The sequence below is a fragment of the Cryptomeria japonica genome, chromosome 3 (assembly GCF_030272615.1).
Source record: "Cryptomeria japonica chromosome 3, Sugi_1.0, whole genome shotgun sequence".
NCBI classification, from domain to species: Eukaryota; Viridiplantae; Streptophyta; class Pinopsida; order Cupressales; family Cupressaceae; genus Cryptomeria; species Cryptomeria japonica.
This window is the reverse complement of record NC_081407.1, coordinates 402,463,978-402,491,855: the sequence shown is the minus strand read 5'-3', so window position 1 is coordinate 402,491,855 and position 27,878 is coordinate 402,463,978. Positions and strand designations below refer to the sequence as shown.

The 27,878-nt window shown below is 35.5% G+C and overlaps 1 protein-coding gene across 1 annotated transcript; it reads left to right on the top strand.

Moving 5' to 3' along the window:
- The first annotated feature begins 17 nt into the window (after window positions 1–17).
- Window positions 18–27,878, top strand: LOC131855802 (trigger factor-like protein TIG, Chloroplastic). The gene is made up of 8 exons (XM_059217486.1): window positions 18–24; window positions 779–933; window positions 5,552–5,644; window positions 5,891–5,983; window positions 25,710–25,790; window positions 25,929–26,078; window positions 27,428–27,523; window positions 27,617–27,878. The coding sequence occupies exons 1-8, from the start codon at window positions 18–20 to the stop codon at window positions 27,698–27,700; spliced, it is 759 nt and encodes a 252-aa protein (XP_059073469.1). The 3' UTR covers window positions 27,701–27,878.

Genomic DNA, 27,878 nt, shown 5'->3' with positions numbered 1-27,878 from the left:
CCTCATGTGGTTATATGATGACTGGTCTGTTGCTAATTCTGTTCCTATTTGTTGCTTTTTCTGCCATTTCATTCTCTTTTTGCAACCCGATTTTCTTGTGTCTTTTTTATTTGCCACCAAAATCTGCACCATTGATCTACAACTGAATGAATGAAAAACTACTTATCAGCTCTCTAAACCAGTTTCATGCATGTTTTTTATGATTATTTTGTAAAACTAAATGTATATGCTTTTTTATGTTGGGAAGTTTTGCTGAGTTTTGGCAAGTTTTTGCCTAGTTGCCAAGTCCAAGTCAAATTTGGGTCTGTTGAGTTTTGTCAACTTACAAGTTTTTAACTGTGCGTATGACCTTCAAAAGACAACCCAAACAAGAGAAGCTTAAGGACACAGAGCAGGTGTCCTCAATAGCATTAGGAGGAAATTGTTGCAATATGATTAATTAGTCACCAATAATGATTAAGATTGTTGTCTGCCGGGTTGCTTTGGTTGAGAGTGTTGTATTTTTATTGTTTTAACTTTGAGGTAAGCAAAGTATTTAATGGTGTTTGAGGCAATGATTTTCACTAATTTTTGTGTTTTTAAGACTCTAGATGTATATATCTTTAACAATGCATTCATTACTACAAACGTAACATATTCTTGAAATGGAATTTTGCTATATTGATTTAAAGAGCATATTATACTGTTTCCACTTCTGTTGAGGCTTAAAAGAAGGCTGATATTCTCGGAATGTTATGCTATTGAAATAAAGCATAATTTGTTTGGCTATGCTTGGCAGGTTTTCATTTGGACACTGAAGAAACTTCACACCTTGTTCCTGGTTTCCGTGATTCATTATTGGGACTTGAAACAGGAGAAACAAGATCATTTGAACTTACATTTCCATCCACATGGAAACAAAAGGAACTTCAAGGAGTCCGTGCTCGTTTTACTGTAAATCCTCTGCCTGTTTCCATAGCAACAATCTTTAGTTACTGTATAGAGTAAGATTGCACGATGTCATTATACAAAATTCACACAACTTTAAGTCAGTTCTTTTTCTCTGTTGAAGTTACAGGGGAAGTCGTTATCACATGTACACAAATCAGGAAATAAATACAACATGAAATGTGGTAGTCACCATTGTCTACTATTAACAAATAGACATTTTATGGGACTGAATTAAAAAGAGTAACTTATGAAAGAAGCAGCTAAGAGACCTTTTAAAATTCAGATGCCTTGTAAAAAACGAAAAAAAAAAGGTCTTGGAAGAAAGGGAATGAAATGATTTCTTTCCACTTAGAACTAAGACTGGAAAGAATGCTGCACTTGATGTATCTTAAAGTGTTATGTTGGGTTTTTGTGTTACCTGCATCGAAGGATGTTATGTTAAAATGATTACAACGCTATATCTGATCTTAGCCTACTATAGGCTGAGAGGAGGAAATAATGACAAATTTATATGATTTTTTCGTTTGTCTTTTGCCTGTAAAGCACTTTATGTGCTAAGTCCATTCCAGAATGAATAATGCCACATACCTTTGGTTCATTGTAGTGTATTAGTCTATTAGAGTTAATGAGGGGTCTTGTCGATATAGTGATAGATAATGGAGATTCGTCAAGCCATGTAATATATTGGGAACATGAAGATACAATGATCTTCTATTTCTGGCTCCTCATTACTAAGTTTTCAGATTGTTAATAAACTGTAGAAAGGAGATTGTTAGATTCAGTTTAGAAACCATGATAGTTACCACACATGACCAAAGGTCAAATAACATCTAACCATAGTTTTAGGACTTGGACTGGGGACTTGGCAAAGAAGAAAACTGTAGTTTTACAAAAAAAAAAAAAAAAAAAGAAATTAATGTATTTAGAGAACATAAGAGCCATAATTCAAACATTACACATGTCATATGATCTTCAAACACTCAAAATTTGAAATTTCATAATTCATGAATCATAAATTCATAATCATACTCATAGTTTCAAACTTTCAAATGTATAAAAGCATCATAAGTTTATAAATGTTTGCATATAATGATATGTCAAAATGAGAAAAAGAACCAAATAAATTCTACATCTTCCTCTTTACTCTCCTAATGTAACTCAATTTTTTAGGCCTCAAACTAGAAGGTGTTATGGAAGGAGGTGTTTCTTGTTCTTCAAAATCAAAACTGTCTTTGTCCTCCTCCATTGCATTCAATTCTGCTGCTTCTGCTTCTGCTGCTCCTCTCTCCAATTCTGCAAGATCTTCTTTAGTAAGGAGGACATCATCGTCATTTTGTTCACTGACAGTCCATTCACCATATGGATCAATATCATCCAAGTCTATGGACTCATGTGAAACTCTCTCCACCTTTTTGGTTCAAAGGCGGAGGTTGTACTGGACGAAGACAAGATCATTGAGGCACTGCTGGGTCAACCTGTTTCTCTTCTTTGTGTGAATGTCCTCAAATAAACTCCAATTATGTTCACACATAGAAGTACTACATGGATGGGACGAAATACAAATGGCTATCTTTTGAAGATTAGGCATGCCAGCAACATAATTCTCCCACCATAAATCTACAAAAGGTCATTTTATTAATGAGGGGAAAAGTGAATTTTTAAAAGGGAAATTATCAGGTTTCCCTAAAGTTCCCCAAAAAGTGTCTCTTTAAGAAAGAGTTGTGAGAGAAGGGTTAGATTGTTATTTGCATTTTCTATTTGCTCTGAGTGAGAACCTTGGTTCTTCTCATATTCTTGAGGATAATAACCCTATTGGAATACAAGTTTAGGGGATAGAGACCCTCCTAGATGGATAGAGGGATTTCATCCCGAAAATACTTGTGTGTTGAAGTTATGGGGCTTGGGGATGAAAACCCTCAACATCCATTGGAGCAATTTCATACAAAGATTGTCATTATGTTGCAAGTGAAAAAAATTTGATTTGTTGTTGAAGATGGATATTGTTGGCATTTGTCATTGATGTCAATAGATCCAGTAAAATAGTTCTTGAAGTTGGATTTATCTGGAAAATTAAATAGTAATCTGCATTTCCATACTTTGCACATTAGTAAAAGGAATGACAGATTGTCATTTTAATGATAACAAATATAAACAATCATTTGCAAACATATATGATCTTACCAGACCTCAGTCTGTACTGTATACCCTATGCAAATATGAAAATGTTTTCAGAAAGATGTCTAAGATTTCTTTTCAATCAGTTTGCCACTGCATACAGAATGAAGGTGTTTTCAGGAAACACGTCTAAGAATGATCTCCAATCTGTCTGAGAAAAAAGGCATAATGTTATTATTGAACATACTATTGCACAAAGAAAAGCTATCATTAAATATGGTTTAAGTCGATTGAACATGGGTAGGAAGTTTTTTTTAATAATTAATGATAACATATCATTAATGAATGTGCACTTAAAAGCATCGAACCAAAAGTCATTTAAGTTTGAGTTAGTTTGAGATAGTTGTATAATTTCCTCATAACTGAAAAGGAAGCTATAATTGGTTAACAAAACAGTTGTAACCATTTTACAATCAATTATCTTAGTTTGGTGATCTAAGAAGATTATATATGTGGCTTGCTGTGTGATAAGGAGTGAGTTCTTAAAAAAGTGGAAGATCATTTTTGAAAAAGAAAAGTTTAGGCATAGACATAAATATGATAAGTCCAAAGTAAATAGCATACAATATGATCATATACAGATCATAATAAGAGGACTACATTGCACACATACAGTATAGAGTTTGGTGGCAGATTGACAAAGAATGGTATAAAGTTTTGCCATTTTATCTTGTATAATCCGATGTTCATAGTTTAGTCTTGATATACAGTTGATTTCAATCTTGTGGTGACTGATTGTTGTGGAAACACTATTGGTTAGTTGCAGATTTCACATTAGCAGTGTACAAGCTTTTATCAAGTGCAGACGTATATCTTTAAGTGCAGATTTCTATCAGACTCAGAATATTCTCTAATACAGTTTTGTTTCAGATATATAGAAACATCTTGATCATATCATTTGATTCAGCATGTCTACTACAGATTAAAACATATGTATAATGTTGCAGAGATACTGTGGTATTTAATGTTCAGATTGATGCAACAACTCTCAGTTTGTTTTTTGGAATTCACAATAAGCACATTGATAATTGTTTCAATTTGTAATTGATTGAAGTTTCATTTTTATATCCTTTGGGTTGGTGCCGTAAGGATTCTGAGTTGGTGCTCAGATTGTGGAGTTGGGGTTTTGAAAGAGTTGGTGCTCTTAAGATAGGGGTTTGGTGACTCCTTAGGGTTGGTGCCCTTAAAGAATGTATCGATTTTATCTGCGAGGCCGGATTAGGATGGTAGATCCTAGCAGCGTTACTCACCGTGGTTTTTCCCATCTTGGGTTTCCACGTCAAATCTTGTGCAGTTGTTCCATGTGTGATTGCAGTTGTCTCATGGCTAGGAAGATAGGGCTCTAGTGAGGATAATAGAGTCGCACCAAGAAGATAATATCCACGCTAACTCAGGAAATGAACCAGACCATCAAATAAATCTCGACGCCACAAATATTCTCAATAATATAACCTCCCAACTTCCAACAGAATATCTCTAGGCAAGGCATCCATATCAATGATAATAGTAAAACCCAAACTCCTTGCAAATTTATCTCTTAAAAAGACTACAAATTTGATGCACCCAACTGTAAAAGCACTGTGAAATACTTGAGTAGTATTTCCAACTCTGGCTAGGGCACATAGTTCCATTATTGAAACCAGCAATCCCTTAGGATTTTTGTCCTAGGGTTACAAGCTAGAAGAAGCTCTCCAAATAAGAATGAGAAAATAACCAAGAATATCTCAAATGAGGCCCAAATTGCTCTTTTATAACCACTGGAGAAGCTTCTAGACACTTTTTAGTTTTCCCCTCTCTTTTTCATTTAAACTTGAGCTTAGGGAAATAATAAAGTGACTTTTTAAAATCTCACTTAAATAACCATTAAAATCACTTTATAAACATTATTAAATAATGAAATTAATTAATTCCTTTTATCTTGACTATAGCCTACGGGAATTAAATAGGCTAATAAGTCCTCCTGGAGCAACTACGTGGAAGGGACATTACAGATTGTTACATATTTGAATATTAATATTCAGCTCCAGTATATTTGCGAATATTTTTATTGTCCATGCAATCTATCGCTATATCTTTCAGTTATTGTTATTTGATAAATAAAGTATGTAGAAACCATTATTCGTGAATTGTATGCTTTCACTTCATCTTCATGGGATCTAGGTGATAATAGTGATATTTTTTCATCATATGCTTCCATCTTGTTCTCATAGGACCTTGGTGATCAAAACATGGTAAATGTTTTATATTAAGATTTGGTTGAGGTCATCACATTTAATTACAATAAATAATGCCACATAGTAGAAAACTACCAAATTAAGGCCCTTTTACTATGTTTTTAAATTATAACTGCATGAGAAATTTATTAAATTGATCTTCGTTCTCTTTTTTATATTTGAAGTTCCTGTATTTTTGGTTTTGAACAATAACTTTTTATTTTCTAATGTAGGTTGAATGCAAGGAAATGTTTTATAGAATTTTACCTGTCTTGGATGACACGCTTGCAGATAAACTTATAACTGGTTGCAGCACTTTGGATCAGGTTTGTTTCCTACCACACATTGATAACAATAAAATTGGAGATAACAAGCCTTTTGTTTAAGAGAATTGATTATTTTATGCTGATAAATCGCAAATGTTTTAGAAAACATGAAATACATGAATATTGAAATCTGAATTGCTGATGATTCCTCTTTCAGGATTGTATTTGTTCTATAAATCTTAATAAGGGATATTATGATCATAGTGTTTGCTTATTGGATGCTGGTTCTAAATTGGAAACAAATAGGTTCGAGAAACAATATTGAAAAAGCATAAGGAAATGGAAGAATTAAGAAAGATACAAGCAACCCAGCAAGCAGTTCTGCAAGAACTCTCTAAGGTGAATCATTTTACATGGTCTTGTTACAATTTTTAAAATTTAGTTTTATCATGATTATCAGCATTTTTTTGGAAGTCAAGTTCACAGATATTCTTGTAATGTGTTTCCACTTAGGTTTCACCTTATTTTAGGTGAATCTTTCTGTAATTGATAGATAAGGTATCTCTCCCTTGAAACTTTTATCATGGGTTAGGAAAATGACATTGATAGAAAATTCTTGTATCTCAATTCAAATTGAATTTAGTGATAGAGGTATTTTAAATGGAATGAAAATAATTGAAATCAAATCAAATTAAGTTGTTTATTATCTTTGAACCAAAGATTCATCATTGATATGGGCATCAACTTGGACTTACATGTTTACTTGAACCAACTATCAATCAACAATTATTTTTAACAAGTTAATTATTCTTATTTCCTAGATGTGATGAGTTTTGAGACACTTTCACAAATTAATTAAGCAGATCTGTTTTCGCAAAAGAAGGGACAGAAGGAAAGTATATTAATGTTTGTTAATAACCAAATTAGGTTAGTGGGACCTTAAAGCAGAGCAAGTTATAATGGTAAAGCAGAAGGTTAAAAACCTAAAAGGAATTTGAGGTGTTGAAATAAGTAACTGAACACTTGAAGTAATGTATATATAATTAGGAGGGTGAACCCAAACATGAAATCCTAGCGATATAATCCAACCACAATTACAAATGGCCATGCAATTGAAACAATGTAAACATAATTAGAGGGTTGAACCCAAATGGGAAGTACTGGACATGTAATTAGAGTAAAAATATAAGTAGCAATGCAGTTAAAGTATTTAATGATTAATGATCATCAAATCCTAGTATGCTACTGCCTACCATGTCACAAGAAGGTTGTTATTGTTCATAATGATGGCACCATAAAACAACATCACTTGACACAGGCTCCTTGATATATCACCCAAAATATGCTTAGCTACATAACATTATAAATAAATTTGTTTGGGTGAAATAGATCATGATTTGCAGTGCTTTATGAGTTACCTTATTATAACCACATTAGAAGGAAACTCCATACAACACATTTTGAAGTCAATCAGATTTTCTCTATTCATAAGTTGTGTCATTCTATGTGCACTTCAACATGGTAGTCAAATTTGACAAGTATGAAGTCAAACCTTCATGCAGTGCAGAAAGTATTGTGTAATAGAAAAACTGGGAACTCATTTTTCCAATAGTTATTCTTATAATTTACTAAAATTGTCAGTATTTTCACATTTCAAACTTGAGTGATTGTAAAACACTCCTCTTGGTGACCTCATGTCATTGTTGGGTATCATACTACTATGACCCTATATCATAGCATAATGTTTATTTGGCAAGCTAAATGACAAATGATCTTCAAAAAACATTGTGTTGAGGCTCTCAGGTCCTTAAAACTATAATTGGATCTACCCAACCTTCATAATGATCAGTTACTTCTTCATAACTTTGAGTTGTATTTACATTTCTTGTTCTTTGAAGAATATATTTCACCTTTGTTGAACATTATGTGCATCTTCTTTCTCAGTCGCTTCAAGGACCATTGCAATAACTGCCTATCTAAGAACTCCACTTCTAGGCAACATGTGTTGTCAACACCTCAACTGCCTCCTTATGGAATGCAATAGTCAGTTAAACTCTAGAACCCTTTGATTTTCGATAGCCTACAATTCTCACACTTTGATTTGTTCCATGATTATTTTAACAAAATTCTTTCATGTGTACAACCTTTGATTTGATGAATGATTTGTTCCACATGCTTGGCACGTGTTCTTGTACTAATGCTTTTCCAGAGATTTATCTTTACACAGTTTTCACAAAAATATCAATATTTGGCTCCTTGAGATGATGTTCAAGGTGATGTATTTGTAAGAGGTGCATCTTGCTGTCCGAAAGTGATGATTCCCTTCTTCAAAATCTGAATTTTATCAAGAATTCCACGTGTGATGAGTTTTCAGTTAGATTTTCTTGGAAAAAGTAGAGACATGGCCCTGGGGTCCACAATGTTTTCTGTTTCCTTGTGTTCAAGAATGAGGAATAGATAGGCTACTTCTACTCCTCTTTTAGTCGTTGTGCATGGAATTCTCAAGGATGTCATGTTGATGTCAGCCTGAAATTGAGGGTGTTTGGGGCATTTCTCTGGCAAAACCAATGTTGGGCTTGCCCAAACATCTATTGGTCCAACCATGGATGACTTGACATGATCCTTAACCATGAAAAACAAACACTTCATTCTATTGGTCCAACCATGGACGACTTGACATGATCCTTAACCATGAAAAACAAACACTTAATTCTATTTTAAATTTTCTCAATATTTAGGCCCATCTAAACATTAGTATGAAACCCTTTGAAAGCATGTACATAGTTGCAATTGTACATTTTGGAGAACATCCAAAAAGTAGTAGTCATTATCATATGGAAATGATCCATACAATTAGGGAAACAAAATCAATGAAGTATCAACCATCAGTACGACTCAAACTGAGTGTTTCTTGTATGGTGATGAAATCGCTGATTAACACAGGTGATGGTTACAAGTCTGCAAGTTATGGCAACCAATGGTTTTACGACTACCTGTTTAAGAAACTGGCAAGAAGTCAGTAATGGAACTGCTCGTGAATGCAGGTGGAATTTCAAAACTGCCATTCGTTTTGCAATGAAAGCTCAAATAAGTAGAGTAAATGACAAAAGACTATCTCTTGACTTCTTAGATGGTTGGGAGTCTTTTATCGCACAAAAGGACACTCCTCAGGAACCATAAGAAGAGAACAAGTTGATAAATGAGAACGAGTGTGAAATTGTGTGTTATATGACTGAAGTGTCGAATTAATTATAGAAGGAATTTCTGAATAGATAGTGACTGTAGGAGTAAACAGCATTAGGCGAGTATTTGTCTCTAATCTTTAGCCATAACAAAACTCAGGAAGCTGAGTATTTGCTTTGTTGAATTAGTTTCCCCCACATTGGATTTTCTAGGTTAAAATTTGAGTGCAAATATGTAGATGTGAGGATTGTACGACTGACATGGTAATTTGATTGTAGAAGGAAATAATTGTTGACTAGAGACATTATATGAGCAAACAACATTTGCTGATGTTGTGGTTGTTCCATTTATGCTGTATCTAACCAATCTTTGTCTGTAACAAAATGAAGGAATCTGAGCATTTGACTCTTCTAGCTGGTTTTTCCCACACTGGGGTTTCTGATAAAATCCAAGTGTGTCAATTCTTGTGCTTGTCTTTCATTGCTAATTGTATATTGCAATTGCCATATATGTTTTATATACACTACAGTACTAATTTAATTCTTTTAACATTCAAAAAAAACTAAGATACCGATTCTTGTCTAAAAGGGCTGGGTCCGGGTCCTGGTACGAGCCCTGTTCTCCCTGGGTTCCACCCGGGTCCTGCCCAGGTGGCTGGGTTCTCTGTGGGTCCAGGGAACCCAGCCACCTGGGCAGGACCCGGGTGGAACCCAGGGAGAACCCGGGCAGACCCGAGAGAACCAAGGCCCGTTGGTTCCCAAACATGGGGCCCACGGATCATAAAAGACCAAAAAACAATAAAAAAACACATTTATGATTTATCATTTATGTATGGAAAGTCACATTGTATATTTCATATTTGTATGGATTGTATCATTGTAATAATCAATAATGGTAGTGATAGTTTATAAATTATATAATTATATTTTATAATTTTGATGTTTGAACATATGTGGGTGTGTGTGTGTGTGTGTGTGTACCCATACCCAAGGAAAAAAAAAATTTGCCGAATCGGCGAATCCGTACCCGAATCGGTAACTTAGAAAAAAACTTATTAGATTGTCATTTGAAGCAAAATTGAAGCAAGAAGAGCAATTGTGTGCTTTTGCATATTCTACTAGTAATTGTGCTTTGTATCACCAGAAAATTGTAGCATTTGAGACATAGAATACAGGAAGGAAATAAAAAGTAGTTTGGCAATATCTTTGAAGAAACAAAACAAGCTCATGAATGACTAGCAATTTTTCAAAAAGAAAAGACTGTAAACCAAGTTCTCATGGAAGCGAGTTGGTTAAGAACAATTAGTAATAGCAGATCTGATATTTGCACAAAAAAGGAAATATTACTATTTGAAGAAGGCTGGGTCCTAAAGGAGGATTACAATACAATACACTTCCATAAATCTACCTTCAATAGGAAACATATCGATGCTCATACAGAAATAAAGCTTAACAATGATCAAATTTTCATAGAAGCTCAATATATTTCTGATCATGCAACCAAATACTTTACCACTCTCCTTGCTACAGAAAATGCTTCAAAAGAGGTAACCCAATCCTAGGAAGTTTTACCAACAAAGATTCCCAACCTTATTTTTGATGAGGACAACGCTCAAGTTCTCCAAAAACTTGAAGAGCTTAAGAAGTCACTTGCTCTTTCAACCTAGACAAGTCCCCTAGTCCTAATGGTTGTTCAACATTATTTTATCAAACATTTTGGCATGCCTTGAAAGCTGACTTGAAGTTGTAGAACCACTTAGGAGAAGTAAGAAAATGTTAACTTATATATCCTTGCCACCGACTTGGTACTAATCCCCAAACAGGCAATGCCTATAAACGGAGGGATACAAGTGCAATATGAGCAATAACATTATATGCATATCAATAGTATCTCACCTAAAACCATTTCTCCACAAGTTCATAGTGGAAGCACAATTGGTAATTGTTCAAGGAAGGCAACTAACTAATAATGTAATAGTGATCCAAGACCTTTTTTACTTAGTAGAAAAGATAATTTGGTATGTATATTCATATAGCTTGACATGTAAAAAGCATTTTAACAATGCAACTGGGGCTTCTTACTCCAAAGTGACGCAAAATTTGGCTTCAGCAAACAAGTGATAAGTTGGATAAAGTGTTGTATTTACCCTCACACCATTGGGGTGGAAACATAAGGGTGTACCCCACTTGTGGAAGATTTCACAAAACTGAGTTCTAGGAGGTAAAAATTATTGAATACCTTTAAATTGAGGTCCTTTATTTATAGGTACAAAGCTTGCCATGCGTCAATCTGGTTTGAATGAAGCTACTTGTGAATGAAGGTCAAAGGGGTTCCAATGAAGGTTGTTTTTACTAAATTTTTAATGTTTCACACCAAGAAACACATGGGAAAGGGTCTTCAAATGAAGGACCTTTATCCAAATCCCCTTATGTGGCCCTTGAACTTTTGGTCAGCAAGATTTGACAAAAAATGTTGATTCCAAGAAAATTTTGGACAGTCAAATGTAGTTGTTAGGACATGAGATTTCACACTATTGTAGTGCCTAGAGCAAACATTCTGAAAAAACATATTTTGTAATATTTTTTGTTTACATATTATATTTATTTTCTATTTTTTAGTGAACATACACTTTTTAGCCTGATATAAAGGTCTCTATTTGACACATCATAATAATCCCCATAGAGTGTTAACCCTCATTCCACGGGGACGTGTCCCCCCCCCTTTTTGGGCGCGTCCCCCCGTCAGAAACGTCTCGGGGACGGGGGGACGGGGACGCGACGTCCCCCGCCGTCCCGCCACCGCCACCCAAGTGCCGCTGGGACGCGGAGACGTCCCCGCGTCCTAGCGTCTCCCAGGGAGACGTGGAGACGTGGAGACGTCTCCTTGGGAGACGTCTGGGCGTCTCCCAAAGAGACATGGAGACGCCTCCACATCTCCTTGGGAGACGTTTGGGCGTCTCCCCGTCCTTCGAGAGACGTGCAGATGTCTCTCCAAGGACGGGGAGATGCCCAGACGTCTCCTGTCGCCCCCACGTATATGCAATATTTAATATTAAAATTTAAAAAAAAATTGACTTTTTAAGTTTTTTGAGGGTTAAGGGGTAACTCTATTTGGACGTGGGCCAAAAGAAAAATAACACCCGACGCCTTTAGAAAATAATAAAAGTATTTTTGGCCTCGCGGGGCGCTGCCCCTCGACCCCACCCTGTATCGCGACAGGGAACGCGCAAGGGGCGCTGCCCCTTGACCCCAACTTGGGGGCGCTACCCCCAAATCCCCATTGAAAAATATAGGGGGAAACCGTGCCAATAGAAGTAGGGAAAATCTAACCTCCGAGTCTGATCAGGCTCCATATAACAACACAACTTAGAAATCTTGGTATTTAGATTTAGTATTTCAAATTTTCTATAGTCTCATTTGAAATATAATTCTTACACTGTAATACTGTCATACATCTTTTCAAAACTAGTTTTTCAAGTACTATATGTATATGTATAACTATATCAGCACCACCACCCCGCCACCCCCCCCGCCGCCGCCCCCCCCGCCGTCCCCAAACTTAGGCCCTTGGTCCCCCCGTCCCGGAAACGCGTCCCCCCGTTCCCAACACCCGTGGAACACTGGTGTTAACTCAATTTCACATAAAATTTTTGCAATCACTTGAATCATAGCTCTTTCTCATTTCTGATCACCAAGTTCTCAATGTTGGCAAGGTGAGCATACTGAGACTAGAATGAAAACAATGAAATTACATTGAAAGATATTGGTGGCTAGCCAACCAATTTACAATATTTGCAAGTCATAGAATCGATCAAACCAAAATTGTTGATAGTGAATTGCAAATTCTGATAATACAAGAAAAATTATGTCAATGTCAAAATGATAGGCAAATTCGCCCAATCCAATACTCGCCACACGTGGCAGATAATATATTGAAAAATATAGAGGATCTAGCAGATGGACTGGTTAGGATGCTTTACAATGATAGATTAGGATCTGGCAGTAAACCCTCAAGGATTTTTCAAGTAAAATATACTATTGGTAGTAAATTAACCAGTTGTTGCAATATTGAAAAAGATGAGAATTGAGATTTTCATACAATATCATAACTGTAATCAACAGTAACAAACTTGAACCATGTAAAAGTTGTTTAAGCTATTAATTGCATCAAAATATGATATCTTCAAATAAAATGCTGTCATACCATGTTGAGCTAGGTAGTGCATGAAAGCTAAATGAAGATAAGCACTTAGATAAACATAAGAAACTACTGGTATGCAAGGTTATATTTGCAGATATTGGTCAACACCCAATATAATGGAAATAACAGTCCAGATTGACTCTTGTATACACTGTCAGCTCCCAGAATTCAGATGTTACTGATCAAATACTAAAATATTTGGTGTATGATGCATTACAAACTGACTAGAAACTGCAACCAGATTTGTAGAGGCTGATCTCCTTTATTCTCTGATTTTAAGATAAAAACAGCCCAGAATATGTCCATACAAATACAAACCATAGGGATGATGAATGATAAATGTACTTACAGAGAGGACAAAATGGCAGCAACCAGCTTAGGAGCCATGCCCAAATTTGGATTGTACACCCCAACAGATAGTACGGCCATCAGAAATCAAGACTAGACCTCACCCAAATAAGTGCATACACTCGCAACTTCATTAGGGGAAATAATAATAACAATCTGAGCTTGTATGGCACCATGTAGAATATGGTACAGCCTATTTTCCATGCAAAATGCTCTAAAATTTTATCACCCAGTAGTCAAACCTCATTCACAGAGAGAATCAAAATCTTTGGCAGCTGTATGGCTTGCTATAAGGGTTAATCAGCATAAACCTGCAAAGAAACTAGTATAGCCTGCAACAGTAGTATGGTTTGGAAACTAACACAACCAGAAAATAAAATTTAAGAGGGTACAGTCTATAAAAAGAGTCAATAAAACTTCTAAAAATATGTAAAATTCCCTAGCTAGGATTTGATTGCAGTTAGTTGTATAACCAGTATTAAACAGAAACTTGTTTATACAGCACAGCCAATGGTGGGAATGAACATCTTTATACAGTTTTAATTTGGAATCTTCCTTGTTTGTTCAACGCATAGTGTCATAAATTCTATTTTTTTGTAAGCACTGATAAACATAGCAAACATGAACATTCATTATTCATAAACATTGATATCAGTTTATTATTTATTCCATCAAGGAGCAGGAAGGGAATATCTTTTAAAGATGCACCTGATAGGTGAACTGTGACTGCCGATGATAGACTTCACGTAACGCTAAACTTGTTGTAGAACGCTATCCAAGGATCTTCAAAAACTCTTCATGCATAAGCCAGAATAAGATACTCCCGGATGCAGACGATTCACCAGAGCTTTGAACTATCGGGACACCATATACATCAAGTTTGACATTCTAAGTTTTCCACGGTGTGCGGAATGCTATCAAATGCTTCCCAATCCTCCACGCGATGTAGACAATCTCTACTCCGCGGCAAAACCAAACCGCTTCCTTTGCGTACCGCCGGCTCTACACCACACTACGGTCATCACAGTCTTCATGCGACAACCCGATATCGGGTTACAAGGGCACGGTAGGTGGTGCTCGTTGACGCCATGTCTCGGGTTTCAGAAGCACGGGATGTGTGTTGACACCATAACTATTCCTTCACACCTTCGTTGAACGCATTTGCAAACTTCCATGTAGGAACACGCTTTCCCGCATCACACACCAAGGGATCTGCCGTCGGAACTACACTCTGCTTTATTCAATAATGAATCTTCTTCAGAATCGAGCAACCAATAGGCCAGTTTAGTGACTGACGAAAGGCTAGTTAACTTCGAGATGTGTAATAACACACACACAGGAATCCAATCTTCTCTTCCAGGCATAAACGTTCAATCTAACGCCATCCTTTTATTCACCAAATAAGTTGGTTTTATTTCTCGTAGGAAACGAAATAATAGTTAAGAACTATTAAGTAAATAATTACGGTGTTTATTGGTTATTCCACTTTATTCAACAATAATTTAATAATATTAATTATGTATATTAATGAATGGAATATTAATATAAAATAAGTAATATTGTTTCAAATTTACTTTTTGGCAACTTATTTATTAGGGCACATTACAGTCTCCCCTACCCAAATGTTGCTTGCCCACAAGCAACTGTAATTCCAGATGCTGAAGAACTTGCTCATTTTCCCAAGTAGCATCATCTAATGGTAAATTCTACCATTTAATGAGATATTCCTTGATTGTCCTATTCCGCAAATGCCTGTCTCGGGTCTCCAAAATCACTTCAAGTATCATCGCTAATTTCCCTTCCTCATCCAGTGGTGGTAGATTTTCTTGAAACTTTCACCTATTGACCCAAAGCTCTTTTGAGACAAGATACGTGGAATACATTATGTATTCTGCTTTCGGTAGGTAACTCTAATTTATATGCCACTGCACCAACCTTTCAAACCACCTGGTACGGCCCATAAAACCGAGGCTTCAATTTCTCAGCCCCACTACGCTTGAGGGATGACTGCCTATAGGGTTGTAGTCTGAGATACACCAAATCTCCTATGTCAAAGTGTCGCTCAACACACTTCTTATCTGCATAATTTTTTTGTTGATTCTGTGCACATTGCAAATTTTCCTTAAGTGCTTTCAATATATCTTGGCATTCCTGAAGCACATCACGAGATTTGGGTACATTACTCTGATCAAAAGCAAGATCAATAAAAGATAGTGCATCATACCCATATAATGCTCTGAAAGGAGTCATACCAATAGATATATGATATGTAGTATTATAGTAGTATTCACCCAAATATAACCAACGGGCCTAGGCTTTCTGATGTCTAGATACATAATTACGAAGGTATCCCTCAATCCACTTGTTTACTATTTATGTCTGTCCATCGGTTAGTGGATGATAACTCGTACTATGATTCAACTCTATACCTGTCAATCTGAACAGTTCCCCCCAAAATATACTCAAAAATCTGCTATCTTGGATGCTGATTATATCTTTTGGTAAACCATGTAAATGGAACACCTCTCGAAAGAACAGTTCTGCGAGCTGGACAGCTATGAATTCTGTAGTGATAGATAAGAAATGTGCAAATTTAGTTAATCTATCAACCACAACAAAAATGCAATCTTTACCTTGAGATCACGGTAGGCCTGTAATGAAATCCATTGATATACTTTCCCATTTCTCTTTTGGTATAGGTAATGGCTGCAATAGACCTGCAGGATAAGTATGCTCTGCTTTATTTTGTTGGTAAGTGATGCATTCTTTGACATAACGAAGGACATCATTTTTTAGTCCTTTCCAGGTGAATCTTTCCCTTATCTGCCGATAAGTTTTGAAGTATCCGGGGTGCCCTGCTAAAGGAATATCATACACTGATTGGAGGATTTTCTCTTTCAACTTCGATCCTGGAATCAAGTAAATCATGTCCTTGTAATAGATAACATCATTTACAACCTTATATTTATCATCTTGTGTATTACCATCTAGCAAATCACAGGCAAAAGAATCCTTAGAATATTCAACCAGCAATAAAGATTTCCAATCAGCCGATACTACAGATAATGCATTTATTTCAGGCCTTCTAGATAGTGCATCTGCAACAACATTGTTTTTACCTTTCACATATTCAATTTCAAAATCATAAGCTTGGATCTTACTAATCCATTTTTGCTGCCTGTCATTCAAGTCTTTCTGTCCCAAGAATTATCTCAAACTGTTATGGTCAGTTTTGACTACAAATTTGCCACCAACCAAATATTGTCTAAATTTTGCCAATGCGTTCATGATTGCCAACATTTCTTTGTCATAAATAGAATACAATCTCTCTAGGTTACTAAGTTTCCTGCTTTCATATGCTATAGGATGTTTATTTTGCATTAAGACTGCTCCTATTCCCTCACCAGATGCATCACATTCCAAGACAAAAGGCTGATTAAAATCTGGAAGCGCAAGTACTGGGCAAGAACTCATTACCTCTTTTAGTTTCTCAAAAACTTGTTGTGCATCCTCTGTCCATCGGAATGCCCCCTTTTTGGTAAGATCTGTCAACGGTGCCCCAAGCTATGAAAAAACTCTGACAAATCTCCTGTAATAACTGCATAATCCAAAGAATCCTCGTAATTCTGTAAGATTTCGTGGCGGTGGCCAATCCAAAATGGCTCTTATCTTTTCCTAATGAACTTGTACACCTGTAGCACTGATCATATGCCCTAAATACAAAAATTTTGTCATTCCAAATTCACATTTAGAAGCCTTTGCATAAAGTGATTGAGATTCCATAATACCAAGAACTATATCAACATGTTTCAAGTGATCTTCCCAAGTTTTGCTGTAAATCAATATATCATCAAAGAAAACTAGCAAAAATTTCCTCAACTGTTTGTTAAAAGTATGATTCATACAAGACTGAAATGTTGCCGGAGCATTTGTTAAACCAAACGGCATAACCAAGAATTCATAATGACAATAATGACAACGGAAAGCAGTTTTATGGATATCTTGATCTCTTAACTTAATTTGATGATATCCTGACCTTAAATCAATTTTAGAAAAATAAACATCACCATGCAATTCATCTAACAATGCATCAATTTGAGGGATTGGATACTTGTTTTTGATTGTCTTCTTGTTAAGAGCACGGTAATCAATACACATGCGAAGAGTTCCATCCTTTTTTTTTATCAGTACTACTGATGATGCAAAAGGACTAGAACATGGCCTAATATGCCCCATATCCAACAATTCCTTAATTGCCTTTTCTATTTCATCCTTGAATGTTTTAGGATGTCCGTAAGGAGTTGTGATAACGGGTTTGGCACCCTCTTCTAATTCAATGGTATGTTCAAATCCTTTGTCAAGCAGAACTCCTGGGGGTATATCATTGAAAACCAGATTATGTGAATCTAATACTTTTAACAAATCATGTTGATAATGTTTAGATTCAAATCCTGATACCTTGTTAGAGATTAAACATTGTGACGACCATGCCACATCTCCATGTCTGAAAATAGCCTCCATTCTTTTAGCACTAACGATCTTGGGACCACCGTTAGACATACCACGAAGAACTACTTTCTTTTCATCAATCTTAAAAGAAAATTCCAATCTTTTAAAACTCTGAGTGTACTCATCTAATGTTTCTATCCATTGAATGCCCAAAACAACATTAGTATCAGCCAAATCAATCACATAAAAATCATCAATAACAGTATAATTGCCAAGAGTAATACTCAATTTAGGAACTTTATGAGTACTAGACAAACTAGTTCCTCCTACTACTCTAACATCAAAACCTTTATGTTTTTCAGTTTGCAATCCACGTTTTTCCACAAGAGCTGCATCTATAAAATTATGAGTAGAACCACTATCAAGCATGACAACCACACGCTGCCCATTCAAAACTCCTCTAACTCTGAAAATATTATAATGAGGTGTTCCTGTCATAGATGCTATTACCCCTTCTCCATGTTTAGTACCTGTCTCTGATTCTGTGTTTTGTGGTGCAGGTTCTATATTAGGTTCAACATTCTCTTCATCGTCACTATCTGACATAACCCCAATGTAATGAATTTTTCCCTTTCCCAAACATCTATGTCTTGGCTGCCATGATTCTCTACAGCTGAAACATAGTTTTTTCCTTCTGACTTCTTCCCTCTCCTCTTTATCTAACTTGTTTTTAGGGAAATTATCTTTATTGAAAGGTTGTTTGTCATTTTCAGGTTTAGGTGGTGGTGCTTTATTAAAAAATTTCCCTTTTGAAGATGGTTCCAATTCTCTTGCTCTTTTAATAGCTGTTTGTAAAGAAGGAGGGTTCAAGGACTTAACCCAACCTTTGAGTGAATCAGACAATCCATCTATGAATATCACAATTTTTTGTCTCTCTGAAATTTCAGTTACTAAAACTGCCAATTTTTCAAATTTGGAAATGTATTGTTCAACAGTTCCAGATTGCTTAAGCTGAGTTAAATCTTTTAGATGAAGTTCAGGATCTTTAGAGTCAAATCTTTCAATAAGTTTCTCAGTGAATTCAACATATGTAATAATCTGATTGTGACACAAAGTTACCTGCCCATGGTGCCACCATTCGTGTGCTACACCATCCAGATATAATGTTGCATATTTGATTGCTTCATCTTCTAACATAGGATTTAATTGAAAGTAGGTATCTAGTTTCTGCACCCAAGCCCTAGCTGCGGTTTTCCCTGACCCATCAAAGTAAGGGATAGACATCTTACCGATTTTCCTTTGTAATTCACTGTTATTCCCCCGTTGTCCTCTTGGCCTATGTTTCATTTTGACATCCAAGTACTCTCTAAATGTCATTGTTGACCTAAAATCATCCCCTAATAATAACCAATCATGGTGTATCTCATCCTGTAATTCTCTAATTGTCGGTTCGTTTTCTGGTTGCACATTCCTAACAGTGAAAGTTGGCATAAAAGGTCTGGCTGTTCCTGTTCTTTCCGGCTGATTATTATTGACAGAGTGCTCATCTCTAGCCCCATTGTTTGCCCCAACATTATGGTGTTGATTATTTCCATTATTTTGATGCTAATTAATAAATTGGGTCATTAAATTAGTCATTCTGTTGACATTGTCCTGCATATCTTGTTGACTTCTGATTAAAGTTGTTATGAGATCCCCATTGTTTTCAGGTTCTCCCATACTGTTTATTTCAAAAATAATCTCTTCATCAGTTGTTGTATGGCTGTCTTCAATTTCAAATTGGATAGAAGAGCTACTTTGTGCTAAAGGCAAGTTTTGATCTTTGTTTTGTCGGACCCTAGTATTCCAAAAGTTATAATTTCCCTAGTGCATACTTAGCTACACATAGAATTTTCAACTCAAAACCATCCTACGGGCTGGCAAGATTTCTAAGCTCTGATACCACTATAAAATTCCCTAGCTAGGATTTGATTGCAGTTAGTTGTATAACCAGTATTAAACAGAAACTTGTTTATACAGCACAGCCAATGGTGGGAATGAACATCTTTATACAGTTTTAATTTGGAATCTTCCTTGTTTGTTCAACGCATAGTGTCATAAATTCTATTTTTTTGTAAGCACTGATAAACATAGCAAACTTGAACATTCATTATTCATAAACATTGATATCAGTTTATTAAATATTCCATCAAGGAGCAGGAAGGGAATATCTTTTTAAGATGCACCTGATAGGTGAACTGTGACCACCGATGATAGACTTCACGTAACGCTAAACTTGTTGTAGAACGCTATCCAAGGATCTTCAAAAACTCTTCATGCATAAGCTAGAATAAGATACTCCCAGATGTAGATGATTCACCAGAGCTTTGAACTATCGAGACACCATATATGTCAAGTTTGACATTCTGAGTTTTCCACGGTGTGCGGAATGCTATCAAATGTTTCCCAATCCTCCAAGCGATGTAGACAATCTCTACTCCGCGGCAAAACCAAACCGCTTCCTTTGTGTACCGCCGGCTCTACACCACACTGCGGTCATCACAGTCTTCATGTGACAACCCGATATCGGGTTACAGGGGCACGGTAGGTGGTGCTTGTTGACGCCGTGTCTCGGGTTTCAAAAGCACGGGATGTGTGTTGATGCCGTAACTATTCCTTCACACCTTCGTTGAACGCATTTGCAAACTTGCGTGTAGGAACACGCTTTCCCGCATCACACACCAAGGGATCTGCTGTCGGAACTACACTCTGCTTTATTCAATAATGAATCTTCTTCAAAATCAAGCAACCAATAGGCTAGTTCAGTGACTGACGAAAGGCTAGTTAACTTCGAGATGTGTAATAACACACACACAGGAATCCAATCTTCTCTTCCAAGCATAAACGTTCAATCTAACGCCATCCTTTTATTCACCAAATAAGTTGGTTTTATTTCCCGTAGGAAACTAAATAATAGTTAAGCACTATCAAGTAAATAATTACGGTGTTTATTGGTGATTCCACTTTATTCAACAATGCTTTAATAATATTAATTATGTATATTAATGAATGGAATATTAATATAAAATAATTAATATTGTTTCAAATTTACTTATTGGCAACTTATTTATTAGGGGACATTACAAAGTATGCATCAATAATTATTCAATTAACATTAAAATTCAAAACTGAAGCAAATAACTGAGAGAAAACACTTCAAAATTGAACAATCACTGGCAATATTACATGATACATCACATTGAAAACTCGGTGGGTTATTTTTCTCAGGAAGAGAAGAATGCATGCTCATTCTTGAGAACATGGAAATTTCAAAAGGTAAGAAGACCCTTTTAAAAAACTATTCATAAGCTTTCTCATGCAAAATGCTAGCACTAGCTACAAACTCCAACTGAAATCCCTTTGAATGCACTTGTGCAAACCTTGTATGAATCTGCCCATTGAATCAAAGAGTAATGCTTTTGGACTTTGAGATTGGAAGGTTTTAATCTTCAAATCTGCAAGTTTCTGCTATTACACAATAGAGTTTTAAAAAAAAATAAAAAATGTAAAAGATGCTCACTTTCAGCCAAAAAACTCTTTTATCCAGTTGCTCCTCTTTTTTATTCTGTCACCAAAACCCTTTTAATACATTAAATGTCACAACATTAGACATTGAAGTATTTTCATGGGTTTTAAGTCAATATTTTAATGTAATAAAAAAGACATGAAGCTGAATTAAATTAATTAAGTCTAGAAGTACTAGACATTTTCTCGAAGGTTGCATCGTAACTTGGGATTGGCATCTTAGATACCCAAAGTGTTGACCATCCAAATTATAAGAGTCAAAGGTGGATCCAATGACCACATTCATGCCACAAATCAAAATGTCTATCCCCCTCAGATGTAGCCTAGAAAACAGGACTAGACCTCTCAGAGCCATAATTTAACCATAACCTGCCACTAATATCTTTGACACAACTCTGAATTACGCCATATAAAAGCCAGGGTAAAATAGGACACCCGTAGGAGAATCACTAGGGTCACTGGAAACTTGGTCCCATCTCCTCAAAGTTAGAAAGATACCAAAAATATAGGAATTTCACTTTAATTTTCCAAGAAAATGTTTATCCAATAAGTGCATATAGTCACTCATACTCATCCTTCATACACATTAACATCCACTCACCATAGTGTGCTACACAGGATACAACTCACTATCATTCAGAAAGGTACAGTATGGAGATCAACAGTCTCATACCAAAGCTATAGTGGTCAACAAAAACATAATATGTCAAAATTCCATGCTCTAAGCCAAGGGCTTCTCCTAGCAAACAAAGTGCAAATAGCGAATTGGATTATTGTAAGAAGAATCCAAGTTGATCATTCAACTAATCAACAAAAAGCAAAAGGAAAATTGGCCTCTAACAGGAAAATAGATAACTTAGTCATTCCAAATTCACCCTTAACCAGTTTTCAGAATGATTAATTTCAACATGAGAAGGAATTACAATTGAATCAGTAATTCTCTAGCAAAAATGATCATTCTCCTTGATCACAACATCTGCCAAATCATCTACAATAATTGCTGAGAACTTTCATCAAAATTTTGTCTTATTTGACACAAAACAACATACAGGATTAGCAAGTTTTTTTAAATTAGTGTCATTTGCTTTGCAAACCTAACCCTGTCTTCAATTTTCTGTTGAGCGTGGGATGGTAAAGAGTCAAGACCCACAGGGAATTTGTGTTTCTCCAAAAGTCAATTCAATCACCCTCTACTTAGGTCATTTCTTATCATATACTCTGTCTTGAATGCCAGCTCCTCAAAAGGTCTCTTCACCTGGACTCATAGACATTGTCACTCAAATGTTCATCAAAATGCAACAAAGAAAGGGCCTCCACATCCTATTGATCATTATAAAAGGAGATGTGAGCTGCTACAAGTGTAAAGTGTAAATATTTACATGTGGCCAATAAATCCTTGAAGACATATCACATAGTAAAAGAAAAAAAATCTTCAAAGACTAGAGTTGGAATTATGCAGAGACCAGATGAGATGCCTGTCACAGCCACCAAAAGCATTTGACCTATAAAAATGAAAGATCTCCAACCAGTCTAAATTAAATTTTTTTAATTTTGACGCTGCTGGTTGAAAGTTTTAGGATAGTTTTTTTGAGGTTTTGCTTGGGTTTTGTTTCCAATCATTGCTTAAGGGTTTATCATGAATGTTTGACCATGAAACAATACTTTTGAACTCAAAATGCAGAGCAGAAATGTTAATGACTGATAAATAAATTCAGAATTCTGATTTTTGGAACAGCAAGATAATAAATTTCAGAAATAAGGAAATAATTCACCACAACCACTATTTGCATACCAAAAGTCCAGCACTCAACCGGGAAGGAATTTTATTGATGAATTTCAAGATAACACAATCTATGAGCTCCCAACAATAGAAGATGACTCCAAATGGCTTTATTTGCTTGTACAATAATTACCAAAAACAAATACCGGGGAACTACTAAGTCCCACGCCTCGCTCCCAGGCAGTTTTATTCAATTTACTGACAAAAACAACATTCTGAACCAAATTCAACTCCTGTAGCCTATAGAAATCACCAAATTATCGTTGGAAGATACTGACAATTAAGTTTGCATGAAATCCAATCCTTTTCTTGGCTTGTATGGTCATGAAGTGCAATCTGGTGTCAGCTGAATGGTATGGATGGCTTAGGAAAGGTAAGGCCAGCTTAGAAGAATGTACAGCTGGCCTGAGGAATCTCAAATCCTTCCAAATCTGCCACGGTTCACCTTATTTCTGCTGCAAACAATTTTACTATTATTCTTTCAAGCAATTTCACTGATTTTTGGTAAAATTGTTCTTCTGGCAACAATTACTTTATTTGAATTTGGCTGATCTGATTGCATCAAACCCTTGATGTTTATTTGCTAGAAATTAACCTGTAAATCTGCCTATAAAACACTCCAATTAAGCACAAATGGAAATCTTGTATAGATCTCCCACAACTGTGAACTAGGTTTCCATCCAACTCACAAATCTCCAAGGAGCTTTACTTCCTAGAAGTCTAAAAGGCTGCTGAAATTCATCCTCAAAGCTCAATTCTCCAATTGCTGATGTAAAAATGAATCAATGAATCCAAAATGAAGCCTCCTCATGTTCTTGTATTGACTTCAAACCCTAATCGTAGCTTTAGGGTTTCAATACTTTATTTTAATAAAGTTTATTAAACTTTATTCTTCTCCAATTTTTTATTTACCCAAATTTTAATAAAATAATGTCTCCTCAAGATGTGCATTGGAAATTGGGTGCATAATGTATTGAATAATTTATTTTTTATTTATGTGTTAATACCCCCCAATGGCCCCCTTTTTAAAACAACTTTATCTCACTAGGACAAGGGGTCCTTTTATTACTTTAATAATTTATTATAAAGTGACATTATCAATCATTTTATTTTATTTTAATTAAATATTAAAGCCAATACTTTAATATTTAATTTTTATTCAAACCACATCACTGGGCCATCTGGAACTGAAAACTGATGATGTACGTGCTATCCAGGTGATGTTCAAATATAGCAAGCGAACTAATAGTCCCTTCCTAAAAAATAGGGATCCTCTTTAAAAAATAGGAACTGCGACCCAAGCCTCCAAAATGATCCTTGAGCTCTCTTGATGCGTTCCATTCAACTCCTAAAATTTAGGAACTCCTAAAAAATAGGAGATTGTCTCAAACTGCTCAAAACGGCTTATAAAGCCCCTACGTAGCTCCACAAAGCTTTGGATAGGTCCCCTATCCACTCCACTAGTCTATGGGAACCCTACGATAGGCCAATCCTGCTCAACTGCTTGTCAACTAGAGAGGGGACATTACAAAAAATTTAAGAAGATGACAACGCTGGTTTACAAAATTGCAGTTCCACTCTGCTCACTACCCTCACCAAGGTTGTTGGAGGCTTTTTGTCTCCTAAAGAGGACAGGCCCTTAACACTTCACTCAAATTTTGGTTTAGCAAGTGTATCATGTATGGAGAACAGGAAAGTCTTGCATGCAGTTGATTTGTTCTCTCCCGTCAACACTTTTACTCCCCCCCCCAACATCCTATTTCCCCCACAAAGAAGTCTGAATAATCCTCGTTTATGTAATGTCCAATTTTCAAACGCAATGGGAAAAAATAAAATTTATCCTATCAAAGTAAAGGAAGTTACTGCTCTTCCAAGGCTTCCAAGACCTACACCAGATAATATGCTCATTCTCAGAATCCCACTTTTCTCTAGGAAATATTTATGACTATACCAAGAGCAGGTTCAAAAAACAGAAGAGAAAGGTGCTCATATAGCACTGTTCCAATAAGGCATATGTCTCCTTCCGTATATTCAAAGGAAGAAAGAAAATTTAGTCATCCTCAAGGATTGCCTTAAGCACCAATTTGACTGTGCAAATGTTTTCTGACAAAAATACTTACAGCTTCATAACAGAACAGAGGCGAATGAACAGCTTCTCTTAAATGAAAAAGCTAAAAGATGCCTTGCTGAAGTGATTTGGCAAAATTCCAAGCAAGGAAGCTTCAAGTGGCAAATGGTCCATCTGGTTCAATGGCAACAAGAAGTACCTCAATCGATCAAGGATTGGCCTTCAAGTTGTCACAAAGGAATTCCTTCAAGAATTCCCAACTCGTTGAGTCATATTTGCCAACCAAAAGATGCAAGAAATTGAAATTTGGCCTTAAACATCTCTAAATGTCATGTCTGAAACTACTTTCTTATGCACACTTAAATCTATTTTGAAGTATTGTCAAATCATGTCAAGAACACAGTGAAGAACCTCTTGTAGTATTTTTTAGTTAACGGGTCTGACAAATATTCTTTTGTAAAATATATGTATTTATGACCTATTCTAGTATTCGACAGAAATTTATTTATTTTATTTTCTTTTTACAATTTTAGGTTGTGAAAATGGATATTCCTCATTCCTTACTAGAAGAGCAAGGCCGGAATATGTATGGAGCAAAGCTAATACAGCTGCAGGTTAGGACAATTATGCTTATTTCCAGTCTATGCCTGCTTCTGAAACATGAATGAATTTTAAATGGATATGTGTATTTGGCATGAATGCTCTTCAAATCTTGACTCTTCACTCATTTAAATTTATAAACTTGATTGTAGACAACTATGAAATTGACCGAAGAGCAAATTTTTACCCTCTCAAGTGCAAAGGCTGTCAACAACTACCTCCTATCTCAGAAGGAGAAGATCAAGGAAGCTGTCAAACAATCTCTTGCAATCGAAGAAATATTCAAGCTTGAAAATTTGCAGGTATTTCAATTTCACATTTTGTTATTTTTCTGTTCTAACTTCAATGCATGCACATGCACATTTAAACATAGAGCTCACAACCTATCCCATTCACAAGATCTCCCAGTTATCCATCTAGGAATAAGTTTAATCTCTAAAATGCTAGTGATATTAAGCAAATTCTATCTCATGAAAATAATTGCTACTGTCTGTTTTCAATACATTGCATGCATGGAAAGGTTATGCATACATTTATGAAGAGGTGAAGCATGCATGCATCCATGAAAAAAACAATGCATGCATGTGTGAAAATGAAAGCATGCATTAAAAGGCTATGTATGCACATGCAAACTTGCATGCATGAACAAAGCATGCATCAAGGAACCATTTTCTATTTTGTTGTCAATTAACTTATTCCGGGTGTTGGAATCATGCTTGGGTTTGGGCACCCAAGTTGGCTATAAATTAAATGCTAAGATGTCTAGTTGGATCTTTTTTTCTTTTCTCATATTTTTCCAAATTAGCTATGCATTGTGCTCATCTATTGAATTCAAAGATGAAAACCTTTGGAATTTGGAGATTGGAAAATGAAAGTTTCCTAAAGGAATCTCACATAGAGATTGTATTTGTACTAAAAGCTTATTTGGAGTTCCAATATATATTTTGAAATTTTAGCAGGTTTGTATTATAAATCAACAATATACTCTATAAGAAGTTTTATTCATATTTGTGTGTTACTATTTAAAGTTTCAACATATTTATATTGTCCATGCACCCCATTGTTACATATTTTTTGGTAATACCGATATTGGAATAATTTATAAAAATTGTTCATCCATGGTATTCTCAGTTGGCCCTCACAGGATCAAGGTGATCAAAAAGTGCTAAGTATTTTATTATGATTTGTTGAGGACATTACATCAAGATAGGAAAGATTGAGGCTAAGGTAGATTTTCGTCAATACAGTGCAACAAAATCATCTATGAAGATCATCTTCCAATCATAAAGTTTTCATTTCAGAAGGTCCAATTCCAATATTCAAGATAAATTACAATGCAACTTGTATGAGATGGATCTAGGGTTTAAATGTTTGAATTGTCATTAGCTTAATCGTTCAATGTTACAATATGTGAAGGGAAAACAATTCATGTGAATGAAAATAAGAAAACTTCAAATACACTAATAAATGAAAATAATAGTTATTTTTAATTATTTTAATGTTAGGAGTATGCCATTTCACTTTGAATTTCAGGAATTTTTGTAATTTTTCCTGCAGCAGATTTAAACATTTTCATCTTTTCTTTTCAATGAGCTTCAAGTGACAACTATAGAAATTTTATTCTATTTCTGGTGCTTTTTCCAACGTACAGTACTCTGAGGAAGAGCTGGAAAAAGAGGTGGAAAAAACGGTAGAAGAATTCAAAAGCTACAAGCATGAGTTTGATAGAGATCGTATCACAGAACAGGTAATAACAAGCAATCATTAAACATCCTCTTCTCCAACTTGTTGCAGCAGCTTAAGTCTTGATCATGTTTACTTATTTTTTATTTTACTGCAGGCAGCAGAATTTCTTGAGGGATCACAAGTTTTGGAATGGTTAATGGAACAAACAGACATCACATATGTGACAGAAGACACATGAAAATCTGAACAAATTGTGTTATTGATCTTTATATAGTAAATGCAAAGGACTGTGAGTCTAAAAGAAATTGACTTGCTTTAAAGGATGGTTTTGTATTATTGTGAACTGCAGTCGGATATTTTCTAGACCCCATTTCTTGTAATTTCTATCACCAGAAATGTGTTCTATAAGGTTTTTA